At 36.6% G+C, this 20,143-nt stretch overlaps 1 protein-coding gene across 7 annotated transcripts in view; it reads right to left on the bottom strand.

Moving 5' to 3' along the window:
- Positions 1-20,143, bottom strand: part of NBEAL1 (neurobeachin like 1) — an 85,590-nt gene that overhangs the window by 16,570 nt on the left and 48,877 nt on the right. For all 7 annotated transcript variants that reach the window (XR_007904574.1, XM_051787698.1, XM_051787699.1 and 4 more), the window contains 22 exons: positions 19,724-19,883; positions 19,377-19,465; positions 17,892-18,467; positions 17,145-17,320; positions 16,640-16,793; positions 14,371-14,499; positions 13,752-14,057; positions 13,492-13,641; positions 12,371-12,528; positions 10,690-10,814; positions 9,732-9,858; positions 8,500-8,648; positions 7,449-7,582; positions 6,615-6,716; positions 5,372-5,467; positions 5,138-5,262; positions 3,858-3,998; positions 3,631-3,761; positions 2,336-2,445; positions 1,644-1,761; positions 908-1,005; positions 500-616 (listed from right to left, as the gene is read on the bottom strand). Coding sequence is in view for 6 of the 7 variants with exons in the window: in XM_051787698.1 (XP_051643658.1) it covers positions 500-616; positions 908-1,005; positions 1,644-1,761; positions 2,336-2,445; positions 3,631-3,761; positions 3,858-3,998; positions 5,138-5,262; positions 5,372-5,467; positions 6,615-6,716; positions 7,449-7,582; positions 8,500-8,648; positions 9,732-9,858; positions 10,690-10,814; positions 12,371-12,528; positions 13,492-13,641; positions 13,752-14,057; positions 14,371-14,499; positions 16,640-16,793; positions 17,145-17,320; positions 17,892-18,467; positions 19,377-19,465; positions 19,724-19,883 (3,471 nt within the window). In the remaining variant the exon portion in view is untranslated. The remainder of the gene's footprint in view (positions 1-499; positions 617-907; positions 1,006-1,643; positions 1,762-2,335; positions 2,446-3,630; positions 3,762-3,857; positions 3,999-5,137; positions 5,263-5,371; positions 5,468-6,614; positions 6,717-7,448; positions 7,583-8,499; positions 8,649-9,731; positions 9,859-10,689; positions 10,815-12,370; positions 12,529-13,491; positions 13,642-13,751; positions 14,058-14,370; positions 14,500-16,639; positions 16,794-17,144; positions 17,321-17,891; positions 18,468-19,376; positions 19,466-19,723; positions 19,884-20,143) is intronic.

Here is a 20,143-nt window from a genome sequence, read left to right as displayed (position 1 = left end):
AGACATGTTTTTGATCTGATTATATCCAAGAGTAAAAGGACAACTCTAGAAACTGTGAAGAGTCAGATCCAAAGCCTCTGGATTCAGTGTCAGACCTGTACAGTACTCTAAGACACTGGTACACACACACTGAGTTCATGTAGGTATGCTTTGTCCCAAACACTGGAAATGAAACCCTGGCTCTGCCTCAAATCAGTGAGTTTAGCTACCAAGTTCAGTGAGTCCTCTGACACCACCGGTGACATCTTGAGCTTTCTTGGTGTGGTGACTAATTTAATATTTAAACAACACCCACACAAGCATCCAGTAGATACATATTTATGGGATTCAACCTCTTTGAAGCTAACTAAAAAGACAGAGCTCATTTTATAGACATTGCATTGTAAAATATTTTCTTTAAATAGGAAGCAAGTTTATTTTCATCTAGGTTGTGACCTTTTGTTTGGAGTACATCAGAAGTTTCAACTAGATTTTAAATAACTTCAAGTAACACATCTACCTCTATGAAGAATGACTTCAGTTCAGTGAGGTGTTGGAAGAGATTCAGAGTAGAGGTATCACTTTTAGTTAGTCTTTGCACTACCTCTTCTGCTGACAGCCTTTGTGGATGGGGCTCCTAGGAAGCAATATTTGAAGGAGTAACAAATTAGACTAATTTATTAATTTGTTCAATACACGAGATACTCAGAATCTTAATGGGAAAACAGTCTTTTATGTACCTAATTTCCCTTCTTTAAGTAAATTTATTTTGAAAATGGGTTATTTACAAATGTTAATGTAACACAGACTTAACATTCTAAAATTACAAGTAATTATCTTACAAAGCATTATTTTTTCAGAAGTCCTTTGTAACTCAGTTGTATTTCAACCACAAATGTCTAGTTGAGTGGGAACAAAAAAGCATTACCTTCAACAGCTGACAGGGAGTTTGCCCAAAATTGTTTATCATCCCTTCTAAAGCCTTCCTTTCTTTTTCATCTGTTAAAGCATCCAAATCCACAGCCCCTGTATCACAACCAGAATGATAAAGAGTAGAAAGATGGAAAAAAACCAGAATCCAAACAACTTATTGATAACCAATATGGTCAGCTAATGTTGCAAAACTTAATTTATTTGCAACATTATCATCCTTTACCCCAGGAAAGCCCCCAAACAATGTGTCCATTTAAAATATAAGTGTATATCTATAAGCAAAAGAATTCCAGCCTTTTTTCTTATCAAATGAATTTAATATACTTCAGGCAAGAAACAAATAGCACAGAAAACCCACCCAAGATTTAACTTTGAAATTAACAGATTAACATTTGTCTTCAATATTAGTTCTTTATAAGGAACTTGCCTTAACTTCTAAACCACAAGAAACCTCTTCCTGTCAATGCTTTTAAGCGAGCAAATAAGAAACTAACAAAAAACCCCAATAACTTTTAGAAAGAAAAGACAAGCAACTGTAACAGCCCTCCTTTAAAAAAAACTGTACCAGTTATTTGATGGTAAATTACAAGTTATGCTGCCATATTTCATCTATAAATCTGTTTTCTTACCATGTGCTACTGCATGGTATGTTCACAAATCAAGTGTTTTCTGTCTAATACTGAAAACTCACGGGTCTGATGACAATGACAAGAGAGCATACTGCTTTGTACCTTCATAAGTACAATAATAGAACACATTAAGCGCCTCCACTGCAGCTGGTCCCCTCTGCTTGTAGCCAAAAATCAAATCTATCCATTCATGAAGATGAGCAGAAACATACTCAGATTCCTAGAAGGAAAAGATGCTCTTGTAAGAATAAGAGAAGTACTGCTCCCATCTTGAACTATTTACTGTTTTCTGCGGAGGAGATTTAACTACTAAACTAAGAGTATTCACACATTAGGTATTCAGTATAGGGCAGAAACATATGAATATTCATGTGTTATGGGCAGTAAGTGCCAGGTAAGAGGGAAAATTAATACAGTCATGCAGCAGATCTGGAATACTGAGATGCAGCTATGCAAGGGAAGGCAACCTGTTAGCTTCCCAATACCATACTCAATAATCTTTAAATAGCAAGGGAAGTCTAATCATCTAAAATCACCTCTTTCTGCATTTTATCTCCTAGGGCAGCAAACGCCCAAATGATTAGTGTCTAAAATGCCCAAAAGACTAAATGCTCTTTTGAGGATTTTATCAACATACACAATGCTTTTAATGGGATGTTATAATGATACTTTTAATGCCGAATGAGACCACAAGATTAGTTGGAATGTCATCCTAGTAATTTTACATTTAAGCCACAGTAACAATGTGCAAATGTACTTTCTTTACAATTATGGCACACGAAACATCATCTTACCAAAGCCTTCCTGTGTTTATAAATGAAGTCTTCTGGAGAGTGGGCCCATTTGGGCAGAACAACATCATTGACCATCTCGTTTGATATTTGAAGTTGGCCTAAGTTAAAACCTAGTGAATAATTCAGAGAATTTTAAGAGTTACTACAAAATACTTCAAATATTTTGATTTCTCAATAAAGATTAAAACTCATTCTTTTCTCAATGTAAGGGAAGAACACTGAAAAATTCTTAATGTAAATCTCCAATAACCCTACCACTGACACAAGAGGTTAAGTTTTGCTCTGAATGTTTAAAATTTCAAATGATATAGGATAACAATAATCCAAAGCATCTAAACGATTCTGAAACTGAAGTCCCACCCATAAAAGTAGCATTAATCTTTTACATACTCATCTGTAAACATTTGCTTTTGCTTTACTAGGATTAAGAGTCCAAAACAATTCAATGAGGTTATTCATAAGAAGAAAGTTACTTATAGGTTTATATGATTGTAAAATCAAGGCTTTCAGGAAGTCTTAAATCCCACCAGCTATCATTGAAATAACTCTAAATACTCAAATTACTTGAAAGTGGGACTTGGGTGTTTCCAATTTTTCTAATTTAGAACTCCAGTAGATTGTACCTAGCAGACTAAAGTAGCAGTAGCACAAAGAGACAAATCCATTTTTAAACATAAGTAGAGAAAAAATTCTCTATACAATAAGTGTGAATTAAAAATGGCTAGGAGTCTCATGTCAGAATGCAGGATGTTGTCTTTTCAATTAGCATTCTGTATGAGTGAAACAGCCTTTTTTTTTCCCCCTGCCTCTTCTTCTGATGGTGCTGAAACCTTACATGGCTCTGGAATCAGCTGACATAATATTGCACTGGAATACAAAAGTAACAAGCAGAAAATATGCTGGTTGCCTAGAGCAAATAAAAGACCTCAAATGTTTGAAGATGTCCATACTCTATCACCCAATGAACCCAGTAAAAAGAATACTAATTAATCTCTATTAACTTTTGCTGACTACTTAATATTAACTATTACTACATTTTTTAAACATCCAAATAAGAATCCCTCATACTTTACATCAGGTAAACAACACTATTCTTAACCATCCTTAAGCCTATATTCTGAATTTTAAACATTTAGGCTACTGCTTAACACAACTGGTGTCTTCACTAAACAATTTGAACCCAGAATGATGATTACTATCTACAATCACACCATAAAGTCTAATGGTTTTAACAATTCTTTTCTGAAGCATGCAATAATAGCTTTCTGTGAGAATATTCTGAGCAGTCAGTTTACCATTTTGATTCTCCAGGAACTCTGGAAAGTAGAAGAACTCTGGAATAAGTTCCTTGACATCATTGGGGTTGTCCATGAGCGCCTGCCAGGTAGCAGGAATAGAGTGAAACTGCCTGTCAGCACAGTCAAATCTGTGGATAAGAAAACTCAGGTTAGACTTAGGTTGTTCCCTCTGTAAAATGACAAGGAAGAAATAGAAAGGTGCTACTCATTTGCCCACAGCATACCTGCCACTTTGAAGTTGGATATGAAGTGTTGTGAAAGGTTCTACCCGAATGAGGTAATGCATGACACCAGCAGCATTTGAGTAATGTGTCCCATAGTGAAATTTGTCAATCATCCCAAGAGGATCCTCAAAATTCTCATATCTAAAAAAAGAAATCTTTATAAATACAACTGAGCACTACAGTTGATTTACACATGGGTTATACTTCTTACAGGCAAAGATTCAAAAGAAACAATCACAGCAATCTGTAACAGAAAAATACATTGGATTCTATCAAGCATGACGATCCCAAATCTTACTTAGAAAGTCCCTAAGCAAAAGGCTGCTAAATTATAAAAATGTACACCAGAAGAAGCCTTTGCATACCTGTTATATTCTTCCCTAGGCATTCAGAAACTAGAAAAAGGGCAGACAGGACTGATTCAGCATGACTTTATACAACAGACCACAAAACCTCACATCACTAAGCTGAATATTTACTATTGAAGATACTTGTGACAATTTCCTGAAAGATTTTAGAAATGTGTGTGTCACTGTGTCAGGACGCAGAAGAGAGATTTATTTAACACTCATGCCCATTTCCTTTTTCAGTCACAAACTCACTCTACCATGCCACCATCTGGTTGATATATTCCTCAGCATCACAAGGCTGGTAAGAGAAATTATAGTTAATCATACTGCTAAAGAATCAATTATCATTACAGTCAGGATAGAGCCTAATAATTCAAAGAAAATTCTCCATGTTCCGAGTTTTCAGAAGATTTTGGAAGATACCTGACTGCAATCTGGTATGATAACACACTCAGGACCCACCCTAGCAAAAAAGGAAAGATCACTACACTACACTGGTGTAAGTACCTGTTATTCCTACCCACACAGGACTTACCAAAAGTCATCAAGATACATTTTATTTTAAATACAATAATCTATGCTTGAAAAAAAGAGCAGTTTTCAACCTGCTGGGTTGACATTTTTTCAATTAAATTGAAATTCAATTGAAATTCATTAAATTTTTTCTACAGTCTTTCAGTTTTTTATCTCCACATCTGAGAAACAATTGAAAATTTATAACAATAAGTTTTGTCCTTTCACTGCCATATAACTCAGTGCCATATAGATAATCTGAATGCAGCAGGAACAACAAATCAACCACCTTTGCAAATGCATCTGTGATGTTATAAAACCAGCTTTAAAAATTTTACTGCAGTAACAGTGAATGTGTTAATTAGCCTGCAGGCTCAGAAAAGACAGAGAAATATAATCGAGTTTTCAAATACGTACTTGTCTTTCACAGTCTTAGCATTCTTTTCATTTACCACACCTATGGGTTTGGACAGATCCCTAAAGACTGCAGGATTATTCAGGTCCAGTTCTTCTGAAGTGTAATCTCGTAAAATCCAGGGAAACTACCAAAAGAAAAAATTCAAGATCAAATTGAGATTAAAACTACAAGTTTCAAACCAGAAAAATATACATAGCTTTGGCAAAAATTTAAAAATTAACTTTTTAAATTACCACAGGATACTGAGCAAGGTCATTGTAAGTTCGTCCTGCCATCGTGTTCAGCTGAATAAGGTAGTCAAAGTTGGATATTTCTCTATTCACCCATTTCTGAAAAAGATAAAATGGAATTCATTATATCAAAGATACCACTAATGCCAATTACATGTCCTGTCAGTATCTATCTGCAAGAGGATAATAATGGCAAGTGAGAGGCACAAGATCACAAAAATGGTATGAAAGTCCAGATTCAATTTCTCATAATAAAGTTTATTTTCCCTGTGATTCAGTGATTGTGTTACCTATATTTCATTGAAAGCAGGTCTCTGATTGATGACAATACTGTTTTCAATACAGGGCAGCAGACAACTAGGAGCCTCAGAATAAAAAAGGAAATGAAAACCAGAAATGAAAGAAACAAAAAGAAGGCAGGTAAACAAGTACTGAGAAAAAGGGGAATAGAACTCTGAAATCCATTAGAATTCTAAGGTCAAAATTTATTTATAAATTGTTCTCCCATTGGTTAATGGAACAGGAATTTGCAATCTAAGCAAAGGTCCCTGCACCCTTGCTCCATTATTATATTTTAAACCAAGGAACACACATAGCTGCGTTCAGAAGGGCTCAGTATTTGTCTGTAGTGGAGATGGAGACATTTCATTAGACACGATATTTTTTCTACTTAAATATGTAACATGATAGCTTTTATCATTAGGAAAACAAATAAAACCCAAAGTATTTCCAATACTTTAATGTTATTTGTAAAGCTTCCTCCCTCAGAGAATGCAATAATTGTGGCATAAAGAGATGGAAGATAAAAATATATTTACCACATCAAAAAATTTATCCATGTTTATGGTAATACAGGCATTTTGACATTTTCCTTTTTTATCAATTCTCACTTAAACTTCATGTGGGTTTTGTTGAAAGCTCCATCATGCAAAGGTAGCAGGGAAAACTATTTGCACATGTGGTGAAAGAAGTTCCAAAATGTGCACTCAAGATCATAGACTAAAAACAGAAGCAAGTCTGCTACGTTTTCCATTCACGTTGGAATGCCCATCAATCACACCAACAGAGCCTGACTCTGTGGATTTACCTGACTGTAAACACAAAACACAACAATTCTAAAAAGATGCATGTGGAAGTTCAGGGGCCAGATGGAGGGTACAAAAGTTGGCAGTTGACATCTAAACACTGAGGGACTCCTTCAAAAAGCAGAGGAATGCCCTAGACAATTTATGCTGAAGTCTCATACCTGCATCAATCCTGAAGCTTTAAAAAGTTCCTGTGGAGATCTGGTCCCAGAAATATTTGGAGAACGCAGCGACAATATTCGACTGTATACTTTATTTCGTACCTGTTAGAAAACAGCATTAATAAAAAGAATATTCTGGAGATTGAAGCTGACAATTGAGTAACTTATCTGCTAATTAAAATGTGAAATAATCAGGAGACAGCTACACTTTCAAACACTTTGACCTCTTGCTACCTACAATGTTTGGACATGCATGGATATGACATGCTTCACACCAAAACCAAACCACACAACATTTTATAAGAGCTACTCAAATTGACCTACTAGTATATAACTGACCCTAAGTTCTGATATTTGTCTTAGTCCCCCACACAAAGGATCACTGACATTGCCTAAAGAGGAAAAAAATCCCTCACTAATCCTAAACCATGGAATATAGAAACAGCAATAATTTAAAATATTGTGCTAAAACAGAAGGTCTCCTTTGTTTTGTAATTAGTTTGCTCAATATTAATAAAAGGTGGGCTTCAAGACATTTAGATTACCACTGATGTAATTTTAGTTCAATAATTGTTCTGTATGATAACAAGAGAGAAAGGAAAAAGAACAATCTTGTTTCATCCATCTTTTCACAACTAATCAGTTTCTAGATGCCAGACTGAGGTTTTCACAGACTGCAGTCTGGTTTTTCATAATGGCTATATCCAGCAAACCTTTTGCTACTAGTCTTACAGTATTATGAAAGACACCAGACTCAAATTAAATAAAATCAGTGAACTTAAACTTGATCCTTGTGTTAATTACATAAATCCAGGACATTCAGGAAACCCATACCTCCTTATTGAAGTTGAGGAAGTAGTTGGTTTGATCTGTAAGGAAGATCTCCAAAGCTGACCTCCTCAGGTTGTACCGACGCAAATGTATCTCTCGAATTTGAGAAAGGTGCCATTTGAAATCAAAACCTACTCCTAGGAAGAACACTTCTATTATTGACTTGGAATATATATAAAAACCTTTTCATATAGACATAGGGCAGTACCACTTACAATCATCCCAGAGTTATTCCTAGAAAAGGTAAATTTTATATCTGGCTTGATTAACCATTTTTCTAGGAAAAGACTAACTTCAGCTGTTGTTGCTGAAAGAAAGGAAGCAAGAAATATCTGATGGAGTGTAGAATTTGTTTCTCCTTTCTGATTAAAAACATATTATAAATGTATTCTGTTGACAAATACATTTTGTTGACAAAAGGTATGAACCAAATGCCTTTGTTTTTTTAAACAGGCTCAAAGAGAAGCTTTTACATTCAAATTTCCCCAAAGGTTGACATTTTGATATACTGTTTAGGAAAATTTTACTATTATTGGTCAAACATTTCACTTCACTGTTTTCACACTCAACTGTGTCTAATATATATACATATATATTATGTTCTATATTCTATGTGTATATTCTATTAAAGTTCACTAGATTAATACAGATGATTAATGCTTATGTACTGCTACTTTTTAATCAATGCATGAGTGAAACATTATTTGTCAAGGAGAACAGAGAGGTATCCTTTACGGAGAAAATGAGAGGTAATGACTATTTCTTAGTCAGTAATTTTTTAAAATAAAATTAAAAATAAATTAAAAAACTTACAGAAGCAAATTTTTTTAAAGAAATACTAGGAATAGTGAATCACTTCAAGAGTTCAGCAAGTACTGTTCCAGATTCTTGATTCTGAAGGGATTAGCCAGCTCCTGACCATCAAGTGCAATATTAAAGTACAGAAAATCTTGTCTCTACAATTAATTTGACACTCATTCTCTAAAGATCAGACTCAGCCTACCAAAAGCAGAATGCTGAACTGCACTGAAAAGGAGATATTGATCATGCTCACCTTCCTCTTTTTCAATGCTACCATCAAAGAAATAGATGTGCTGTGTAGTGATCTCCAGCCTGCCAGGTATCACATCAATTACTGTAATGAGTTCACAGTCTTCAGACAATATTAGCTTTTCTTTCTGACTTTCCTCGTCCTTGTCATCCCTGCAAAAATACCAGGAAGTATTACAGGGTTGTACAGAGTATACAGTTGTTTAGGTATTTGGTAAGAGTACAGTTCAGAAAAGAAGCAAATTTGAATGGCATTAAAAGTACAACATAAATGATTAGATAAAGCTACTTTCATCAGCAGTCTTGGGTGTTTCAGACCAGACCACAAACATTTCATGGCATTGCTCTTCAGGCTTAATATTTCAGCCTCAGGTACAATGGACTTAAATGTCTTTGAAGTATGAAAATGTCAGGCTGCATTTCCCTTTTTAGTTGCTAGGTGCTTAAATTCTCTGGCCCAGAGCACAGCTGAGTCCTAGTTCATGTGTCTAAAGCTATTTCCCGAGTTATTTTGCTACAGTCTATAGCAAGCATTTTATAAACTTTAAAGTACAAGAAGATGCATCAGTATCACTGAAAGAGCCACATCTCTACTGGACTTCTACAGCACAGACACACAGAGATGCATGCACAACATCACATGTCCACATACTGAAAAAAAAGTATTTGCTATCCTCCCTCAAGGAGTAGGGAGGAAAGGGGGGTTTTTTTCTTACAGTTACACAAGTGACATGAAGGAAGCACAGCAGGCCTTCTCCCTGAAGTGCTCAAATTCAAGGCACTCTCTAGCAGATTACTGCCAACCGAGCAAACTTTCACACTATGCAACTGATGATACAGTGAATGGCCACAGCAACTATGGACAAGAGCCAGTTCAAGTCTGGTCCATGTCCTTATAGGGCAGATTGCCTCTTGAGAATTACAGTCAATGTACACAGAAAAGCCTCAGCAATTCTGGAGCTTCAGCCTCAGACCAACCGCGAGCAGTAAATCACCGATGGATCCTCACAAACCTATGCTCTGCCTTCTTTTCCCTGAGGCTTTTCATGTCCCATTGTTGACAATGATAAATCCAACAGAAACTTTTCTGCTGATCAAAACTGCCCTGGATTGGATTGTTAAGGCCAGACAAAGAAAGAGGGAAGTTCTGTATACTAATCAATTCCCAAACTTCTTTCTTGATACTTACCCCTACCACAGAAACAAATTTCAATCATTCTATTCTGCTCTACTTACAAATTGGAACTGGCTGCTGTGTCTTCATCTGGTAGTTCAAGAACATCATCTTCCAAGTCACTCACTTTGACCTGCTTCACCACCTCCAGAAGCAGAGACTCACTAGAGGGCTGTGTCTGGTGCACACCTATCATAAATAGACATTACAGCTCAGAACATTTTTTGCTACAATACTTTTGGAAATTTAAACTACTGTGTCTTCTATGGTTGAATGTTGGTTTTAACCAAGTAAGAAGCAACTAGACTTCTTAAATATTTTTGGGGTTATGCAGAACACTAAAAATAGTCCTTGAACTACACTGAAATACATATTGACCTGTAACAGTGGAAAGGGAAGACAAACACCTAAGAAAAATTTAATATGAATTCTGATGGGGACATTTGCAAGAAAATATATTAGAATGTTCTTTCAGACGCTGCTAAAGCATGCAGATTTAATGGAAATAACACTGCATTTATTTTTTGCTTATATGGACTTACAAGAGTGTTGGGGTTTTTTTGTTTTGTTTGAGCCTTGATATCCAATGCACCCAACTTCAGAGCTACACCACTTTGGCATATTTCTGAAACAGTTTCATATCCACACATTTTAAACATAAACACTGAAAGGTTTTGAACAAATGCTGCCTGCTTACTCTGGTCTGATTGCTTCTTTTTCTTGAAAAAAATAATCTTATGCGAGAAACCTTTTGACTGCTTATTTCAAAACAAAGGAGTTATTTTCTTTTGTTATTGCACAATAAAAACATACTTCAATGAAAAAGGAGAAACTAATTCTAATCAGTAGGAAGATACTGTTTCAGGTCAAAACAGCACTATTATATTATAGGTATTACTAAAGATGAAATATAGAAAAATCAAGATTTAAGTATCTAGCATAAACTTCTTGTTAAATATGAAGAGGAAAGTGTGTACCTTTCTTTGGTAAAGACAAAGGAAATAGCAAATACAACTTTACCTAAATTATCTCTCAGGTCACTAGCATCCTGATGAGAGTTGAAGTTGTAATTCTGCACTAGTTTTAGTCTCATACGTGAAAAGTTTTCCACATTTGAAAGTTTCCAGTGAATAGGACGCTGTTTCCTAGGAAAACAAGAATATTCATAAAAACAGTTTAAAGAAAGCAAAGACTTAAATGAATGAACTGATTACAAAAGACCATATTTAGAAGAATACTGGTCATCCACTTCAACACTGTAAAACATATAAAATTAAAATGCACTTTATTGCTTTTATTTTGTATTGCAGCTCCAATCATCAATCTTTACTTTGCAAACAGTATTTATTTTCACAGATTCAACAAAGTTTGAAGAGGTGTTCAAGATCATCTAGTCCAACCATCAACCTGTCACCACCATAATCACCCCTAAACTATATCCCCAAGTGCCACATCCAGATGCCTCTTCAACACTTTCAGAGTGAAGTGTGACATTGGTGAGTCATCATGGTGACTTCACCACTTCCCTGAGCAATGTCTAACCACTCTTTCAGTGAAAAATCTTTTTCTAATATCTAATCTGACCCTTCCCTGACACAACTTGCAGCCATTTTCTCTTGTCCTGACACTTGAGACACAGTAGAAGAGGCCGATCCACACCCCAACTACAACCTCCTTTCAGGGAGTTCTAAAGAGCATTGAGGTCCCCCCGAGCCTCCTCTTCTCCAGGCTAAACAGGCTCAGCTCACTCAGCTGCTCCTCATAAGACATGTTTTCTAGACCCTTCATCAACATCATTGCTTTTCTTTGGACCACATTGCAGCATCTCAATGTCCTTTTTGAAGTAAGGGGCCCAGAACTGGACACAGCACTGAAGGTGTCACCTCACCAGTGCCGAGTACAGGGAGACAATCACTTCCCTAGTCCTGCTGGCCACTCTACTGCTGATACAGGCCAGGATGCCGCTGGCCTTGGCCACCTGGGCACGCTGCTGGCTCATGTTCAGTCGACTGTCAACCAGCATCCCCAAGTCCCTTTTTGCTGAGCAGCTCTCAAGCCACTCTTGCCCCAGGTCTGTGGTGCTGCCTGGGGTTGTTGTGACCCAAAGGCAGGACCTGGCAGCTCGCCTTGTTGAACCTCATGCAGTTGTCCCCAGCTCATTGATCCAGCCTACCCAGAGCTCTTCACAGAGACTTCCTGTCCTCCAGCAGATCGACATTCCCACCTAACTTGGTGTCATCTGTGACCTCACCAAGGGAGCAGTCAATCCCTTTGTCCAAATCATTGATAAAGATGTTAAACAGGACCACCCCTGTTTAACAGTATTTTCTACTGAAATACACCAAATTGTTTACACTTTCAGCTAATGACAAAAAAAACCCAAAACATCTTTATCCAGAACTTGCCCAAAATCTAAGACACGCAAAATGTACTCTTAAATTGAAATTACTTTCATGCATAAAAAACTCAAAAGTTTTCATTTGCCACTTGGCAAGAAAATCTAGTATCCAGGTAACCAGCTCAGCATAACACTTCAGACTTTGCATTTTGATAATTAAATGCAGAAAACATTATAAAAGATCCATTCAGTATTCACTTCACATCTCAAGAACTCAATTTGACCTGGTTCTAACTATGTGAAACAGTCATGTGAATAAATTCCTTGTAAGCATCATATACAGTTTAAGAACTTCACTCTTACCTTTCAGACCAAGGACCACGTTCAGAGAACAAGTAAAGCTGGGCTGCTCTCCACTGCCTCAGAGTAGCTGTGTGGTGACTACTAAGTTGCTTTAGCATACTGTTGTACCGCAGATTTTCCTGTCGAGCCTTTCTGCTGAATGGTTCCACAAAGTGCTCCTGAAAGACCATTAAAAATAAATCTAGCACTGAAGTAACTGACCTTTGAAAACAGGTTCGTGTCTTCGAAGAAATCTCATAAAATAAGAAGAAACAAAAAAAGTTTAGCAGTAAAAAATTCTGAAATTTTAAATTAATGCTTAGGAGAGAAATTTTAAAAAGCTTAGTACTAGAAGAAATAGTGCTAGTCTTTGATTTAAAGATGTGAAGAAAGCATTATCAATGCTGAATCCATATGAAAGTCATTTTCATTGTCAGAAAAGTGGTCAGTACCAGAAATCCTACTATAATAGATAGGATTTTTCTTTAAATTCTAATATTCTAGGATGTGACTCACATTGTATTTTTCCTTTATCTAGTTGAATAAAACAGACCTATTACAAGCTCCTTTATTAAGAAAAAAAAGGGAAAACAAGAGAAATCTAACTTTACTATAATATTTCCTGTAATTACCAGTTAATTCTAATGCTGAAACTGAGTCTGGACCTTACAGGAAAAGGTCAGATTAGAAGTAATTTTTCCACACATTAAATAGGAACTGTTCACTGTTTTAAATGTTTTAATTGCATTGAAATAGGGCTAAGGAGGAAAAAAAAATCAAAAAACTGACAGCTCATAATGGAGAACAGGTTTTAGAAATTCAAAACACAAATCAAAGTAAAAGAAGATGCAGCATATAGCAGAACATAATTCTAGGTTGCTGTACTAAGAGAAAGGGCTACTGCACTGAAATAACCTTGCTTAACAGATAAGATTCTTAAATAGAGAGCAGAATTAAAAAGCATATCCTAGAAGTGTATATAGTCACACTTCCCACAAAATCTTAAAACAATTAACCTGTTCACAGTCATTTGAATTGGATCATCCTGGAATTCATTTTATCCATCTTTTAGAAGTCAACTCTTGAGACAGTTCTAAGAGAACTAACTTCTAAGAGAACCTTGCACTCACTCAAAACCTTACCTGAAATTTAAGCTTACTTTCTCCTCTTTCCCGGTCTCGCTTGTGCATGTTCACCATAAATGCTTCATAACAAACTTTCCAATAAAGTGCCATCTGCTCATTATCATGTCTGAATGAGTTCTCTTCATACTGCTTCATATTTGGAATAATCTGGTTCCACCAAAGCAAAACAAAAAGCACACCACGATTTCTGAATTGGTTCCTCTGCTTTCGTGGCTAAAAAGAGGGGGAAAATGATAAAAAAAGAATCTAGTACTTACATATTTGTCAATATAAACTTGCCACTCATCAGAGCTGCAGTATTCTTGGAAGTCCTCAAAGAAAGAAGGGCTGCCATTGGTAGGAGGCAATGAAGGGAGATGCAGGTTCATGAAAAGAAGTTCATAAATCTTGGATACCAATGTCCGAACAAGGGGAATCAAAAATGAGTAAGTTTCTGTCTTCTCTTCAATTGATCTACTCAAAATGCCTTCCAGCTTCCCCAAGAGGTAGCATGCTTCAGGCTGGCTCTCAATTACTTTAGTCTGCAGGAGGGTGTTTAGTTTGGCTGCTGCCATAGCACAGACCTACAAAAACAAACAGCAAAAAGTGAATGCAATCCTCAAAATAGCAATTTTCAATACCTATCTTTTTACTGCCACTAGTGCCTACATAGTTCCAGCTTCAAACAGCTTGCCCTCTACTTCTTTGTTGTGCTTCAGAGGTGCATAATGACAGGACTGTAAGCTTTCAAATGGTAAGAAACAGTAAAATATCTTCCCTATAGAAGGATAAAGGACTGCTGCCAATCTCCCCGCTGGTATGAGCAGCTCTTCCCACAACAGTTACATCGAACACGCCCTTAAAACTCAGTACTACTTGCAGGAATTTGGAACAAACCTGTAAGTTATCTTGTGCAATGAATCCAAGGAGCAGCTGGACTTGGACCTGTGAAAGCCTAATTGATTCTAGGCCAGCAGAGTACCAGACTGACAGGCTATCCATGAGAGTTACTAGTTCTTCCAAGAGCTATTGCAAAAACAGAAGATTTGTATAAAATTAAAATAAATAAAATACATTGTAATAAAATAAACAATAACTCCAGTTGGAGACACAGTAATTTCAAAGACCTGAAGAAAAGCCTGTGTTCCCACTTCTAACTTAACCAAACCCAGAAAAGGATCATAGAACACTGCAGTTAAACCAGTAATTTCAAGAAATTGCTGACTACAAAATTCCATCTAGCTCAGTATGTTAACTCAAGTATCTCCCCCGAATAAAGCCCAGATCAGCATATAGTATGTATGCTTATTGCTTTTCCTACAATTTAATTCCAGTAAATGGCATTTCCTTAGAAAAGTTATAGACTCCACTCTAGGAGGCACTCCTTTCTGTCAGAATTTGGACACCAGGAGTGATACAAACCTTGGGAAAGGAAGTTATTCACAAGACAAATGGCAGATTTCACTATCCAGGCATGTTTACTTAAAACTAATGCATGCTGATACATTCTCTAATAAATTACTCAAATGTAAAATCATTCTGACTGAAAGCTATCCTGCTTAGGATATTACAGTGCTTTAAATTCTCTCCAGGGACAGTGGAAAATAATTTACGAAAGTACTGTAATTTTCAATTCAGAGTTGGCAAGAAGCACAACTCTCATTACTCCAAAGTTCAGATCTCATTTCTAATGAGGTTTCACAACAGAAGGCAAAGCTTTTACCAAGAAGAGACTTTTTTAAAATGAGCAATTTGAAGCTTTAAGATTAAGCTATGCGTACTCATAAGCAGGTATTTTGGGGAACAGCTTAGGAATTACTGTGTTGATGACTAACATTATACCTTTTTTTTTTCTCCACAAAAAAGTAACATTAAAAAGTATTTTTGTGAGGATTTATCACGATATAATGACACTTTCCACATAGCATCTCTCCCCTTTTGCATAGAAAAATGGAAAAGCAATGACAACTCAGACTGGAGAAGAAGCAAGACCAGTGCCAGAAACTACATAAATGCTGAGACAAATTATGGGTGTTGAAACTTCAATATAGGTCAAACCCCAGAACTGACATTTCTCAGCCTGTAGCTGAGAGCAGAGTTTTGGCTGGTCTTTTATTCAGGATACACGATGAGCATGGTGCAAAATGTGCTTAGGCTACAACTGATATTATTTCATTAGCTTCTACATTTTCCAAGTATTTCTCTAGTCTGTGAGACCTGAATTTTGGCTGGTCTTTTATTCAGGATACACAATGAGCATGGTGCAAAATGTGCTTAGGCTACAACTGATATTATTTCATTAGCTTCTACATTTTCCAAGTATTTCTCCAGTCTGCGAGACTTGAATTTTCAGTAAAGAGTACCACTGATATGGTTTGAAGCTGGCTCCCTGCCAAGTCTCCAAACCTTACCACCAGAGTTCCCCCCCCCCCCCAAACCTCAGGGAGAAGAGGGAGAAAAAAAATGAAAGAAAACCCGAAATGAGAGAGAGACAACCAAAGTGAGATATATAAATATATTTACACTTATATATAATTAAAAATAAGGGAAAGGGAAGGGGGAAAGGAAAAGGAACAAAACCAAAATATTATATATATAAATATCCCAATTACCAGCCCAATATCTATCCACTAAAAGAGTTAGCAAAGAAATATCTCACTACTCTCCTGGGACAACCGAGGGTCGCTCCGGAACGATCGCCGGCAACCTCTGTCTCCCAAGGTCGACAAGGCCCAACCAGGCCTCGCTCCCCAACACGGCAGACTCAACAGCAGGGAACCTGCACCTCCAAGCCGCCGGAAGGAAAAAGAACGAAAGCCTCTCCTCCTTTCTTCTTATAGCCCAGCTTACGTAAAAATCGTAGGGAATACTGGGTAAATCTGGACCCTTCCTTGGTTACAAACTAGTCACCAAGGAAGGCCTAGCCCAAACCACCACAACCACTTAGGGGTCTATTTAATTTGGAAAGTTAAGCATATTCCCTGTGGTAAGCATTCACACTCTTACTCATTATGGGGTACTCTACTCCATTCCACGATAAATCTTTACTCTGTAATATCTATGATTTAAAAACATATGATTAGAAAGGATGACAGTATCCAAGCTGGTAACTTTTTCCTTGCTATTTCAGCCTATATACGGTACACCCATTATTCAGTTACTGTACCTTTTCTGTCCATAAACTTGAATTAATTAGTCCTTCTGCCTGCAGGAAATCTTGTACAATTAGCAAGAGCTTTAAGGCATTTTCAGCATGTGTAGGGAGAGCTTTTGAATCTCTGTTATCAGTGACTGACCATTCTAACATCTTCTCCAGCAAGCTGCAAAGAAAACAAAATCCAAAAGTAAGTATTACATGTTCTAAGTGTAAGTGGCTTTTAAAAAATCCAATTAAGTATTTAATTGAATCTCTTAGTCTGCAGTGACATAACTGCCACCTTCTTGATAAGCCAATGAGGTAAAAGAGATTGAGAGGCTCATGAAAACAGCGATACAGTTTTAAAACCTTATGGCCACACGACACTACTAAATAGGTAGTGGAATATACTTCTGACAGTATGTGAAGAGAGAGCAAAGAAAAGTACATCTTGTTAGGAAACACCCACCCCTTCCCAGCTTCACTCATGTCCCTTCGTCTGTTTACCCTTAAAAGGGATGGACAGTACACTCACCTGAGTTTTATTTCATCAGAAGGTCGCAGCAACTCATTAGACATCCCCAGTTTGGTCAGTGCAGAGAACACCTGTCCTCTCTCGATCCAAGCATCATCATCAGATTTTTCAACACCTTTCCACATTATACACAGTAAGATGTCTGTAAGTAACTGTACCAGTTCATTATCACTCCCCTACAAAAGAAGAGAAATATTTAAAACCCTTGTAGTGTAGAAAACCTTCAAAACGTTTCTTGCTCATCACAGTCCCTGTGCTTGCACATTTAAACATTTTTTAAAACTCTGTAGTCTAAAGTCTAATTGCTAAATTTGTGAAAACACAAATATAAAAGACTGTGGCTTGCTTGTATGTTGTAATACATACTGCCTTTAGCAACCCTTGATTTTTTCACAGCAAGTCTGCCCCATGCCTCCTCTGGAAGATAAAGGATGTTTAAATATAAAAGGCAGGGAGGTAGTTTGCAGTTTTTTGTTTGTAGTTTCTTGTGTTTGGGGTAGAGGGTGTTGGTTTTATTTTTTGTTTAACATCAAAGCTATCCCAACCAGACAATCGAAAAAGACACATCACAAAAGGAAGTATCCCTACTCACTATAAAAGAGACATACTGTTCACTTTTCTGTTGGAAGATGAGAGAGTCCAAAAAAAAAAAAAAAAAGATAATAATTATTCATTAGATAGTTTAAAAGAATAAAGAGAAATTGCCAACAGTTAGAGAAATTAGCCACATAGGGAGGAATTACTTACTCCTTGGTTTTCAAATAAAGAAAGATCAGCTGTGAAGCCCACATCATTCATAACACCCAACTCTTTGTCAGGCTGCCCAGAGAACGGTTTTGTGCTCTCTGTAGGTGATGGTGTGCTGGGCTGGCTATCTGTCATCTGGTTGCCAACATCAGCCAGCTCATAAGAGTCAACACTGGAGAGATCTAAACTCAAATGTGAAGGATTACTGTGCCACAATTCTTCTCGGTCCTCTGAACTAAAAGACATCTCTGCTGTGGATGCATCTTCCAGTGGCATAACAGAGAAATGAGCAGGGACATCCAGGGATTTGTTGTCTTCTAAACTCCACTGATCAAACAGACCATTAACAAAACTGCTGGCTTTTTCTCCCTCTGTCTTATAAGGTGGATGTTTCTGAAGCTCTTCAGCAGGAGGCTTTTTTTCCTCTTCCCTGAAGAAATCAGTCCTGTTCTCTTTAAAGCCAGTTCGGACCTCTGAGTTTTCTTTCTGGAATAATCTAACCAAAGTGTCCTGCCAGCCCAGCTGCTGAGAAATCTGTTGAGCTGCATCCACTTGGGTGTGCAAAAGGTGCAAAATCTAAGGACAGAAGATATCACATATCTACACATTAATTTTAGCTTGTAACTGCATTCATCTAGCTTTTCAATTACATATTTTATAATCTTACAACTTTTTTTAAAACCTTGTAACAATTGGTTAATAATAATCAAACAAGCCACAAAATAATTTTTTTCCCATTTTTTGGAAAAAAAATTCTCAGGAATAAGGGAGAAAAGAAGCTATCAAAGCATATTGCTAAGTCCTCATATTTGTCCTGCAACAATTCTTGCAAAAGGCAGTTATCACAATAAATAATCCTATTCAGCCACTAGTCTACAAAAAGATAAAACTCTGAAATAGTATATATGCTTGATTAAGAAAACCACAGTATTAATATCTTACTGATAGTGTACATTATAGTTTCACTTTTTTCATTTTGCAAAACCTTAACAGACAATACAGTGCCTCACAGCTACATTCAATACTACTAATTCCAGTGATACAAGCCAGAGAGAGCTCAGTTTAGGAAAAAGTCACTGCTTCTTCTCCATCTCTTCCCTGCATCTACAACTACTTTTTTGATCCGTAGTATGCTCCATCAAAATAACATACTAAGAACATAAACAAAACTTTGATCGTGGTGTTATGCATCCTTTGAGAAAACTCAGTAATTCAAGGAGCCTACTACCTCAAACCTGTAGCAAATACAAGCTATTTGCAAATCATGATAGAGGCATCGCTTTTCGTTTTGGTCTTTAAAAGGACTTGAATGTAAAAAATGCAAGAGAAAGTGACAGATGGGCTTAGTTTTTAACATGAATCATCACTAAAGAAAACAGTAGCAACAAATACTACCACTGTGTTTTAAAGAAATAATTTAGCTATCACACTGTGCAGTTTATGGGCTTAAAAGAAAATATTCCAGTTCTAAAGAAGACAACTAACCTTTCTACAGATAACCACTCTCACGTTTATATCTGATCTATGAGCCAGATGCACTACAGCTATAAGATCTTTATAATTCACAGTAGGATCTGTAGGAGAGAAAGAAAAAAATAACATAAGCAATATCACACGAGAATGTAACAGTTAAATATTAAAAACTGCCTTTCAAGTCATGTCTAGATCCATGGACAGTAAAAGGAACAAACTTCAAGAAAACAAGAAAACATTAGCTGGGACTAACAGGAACTTTGAGTAGAACAGCTCTGGTTTTCCTGAACAAAAAACAGGTATGTTTGCCTCTAAGCAGCAAGAGCATACTGACGTTAGACATAACACTTGCCAACTACCTGCGTAAAGAACTTGGTTAAGAAGGTTTTTAATTAGGGAAACAGGAACTGGTGATTCATTCAGAAGAAGCCCCAGTCCAGAGTATCCCACTTCTCTGAGTCTCATACGGTGCTTACTACGTTCATAAACTTTGGTACATTTCAGCATCTCTTCCACAATCTGCGAGAAAAAATAGACACAAATGCAAAATAAACACAAAGAAACATCCAGACCTCTTAAAGTTGTGTATGGTACAATATGCTGGTCCACAGTTTTTAAAGTTTATTTTGTAGGCTAACTCAAACAACATGGACTCTTTCTTTTTTTTTAATAGATCTCAATACTTGACTTCAAGAGAACACTAATTCCTTTGTGACAATACCATCTAGCTAACATAAGAGATAAGAAAAAAAACTTGGATGATTAGTACCTTTTTAATT

The sequence above is a fragment of the Manacus candei genome, unplaced genomic scaffold, assembly GCF_025592945.1.
Source record: "Manacus candei isolate 608988 ecotype Guabito, Panama unplaced genomic scaffold, ASM2559294v1 h1tg000023l, whole genome shotgun sequence".
NCBI lineage: Eukaryota > Metazoa > Chordata > Aves > Passeriformes > Pipridae > Manacus > Manacus candei.
This window is presented reverse-complemented; position numbering and strand designations above follow the sequence as displayed.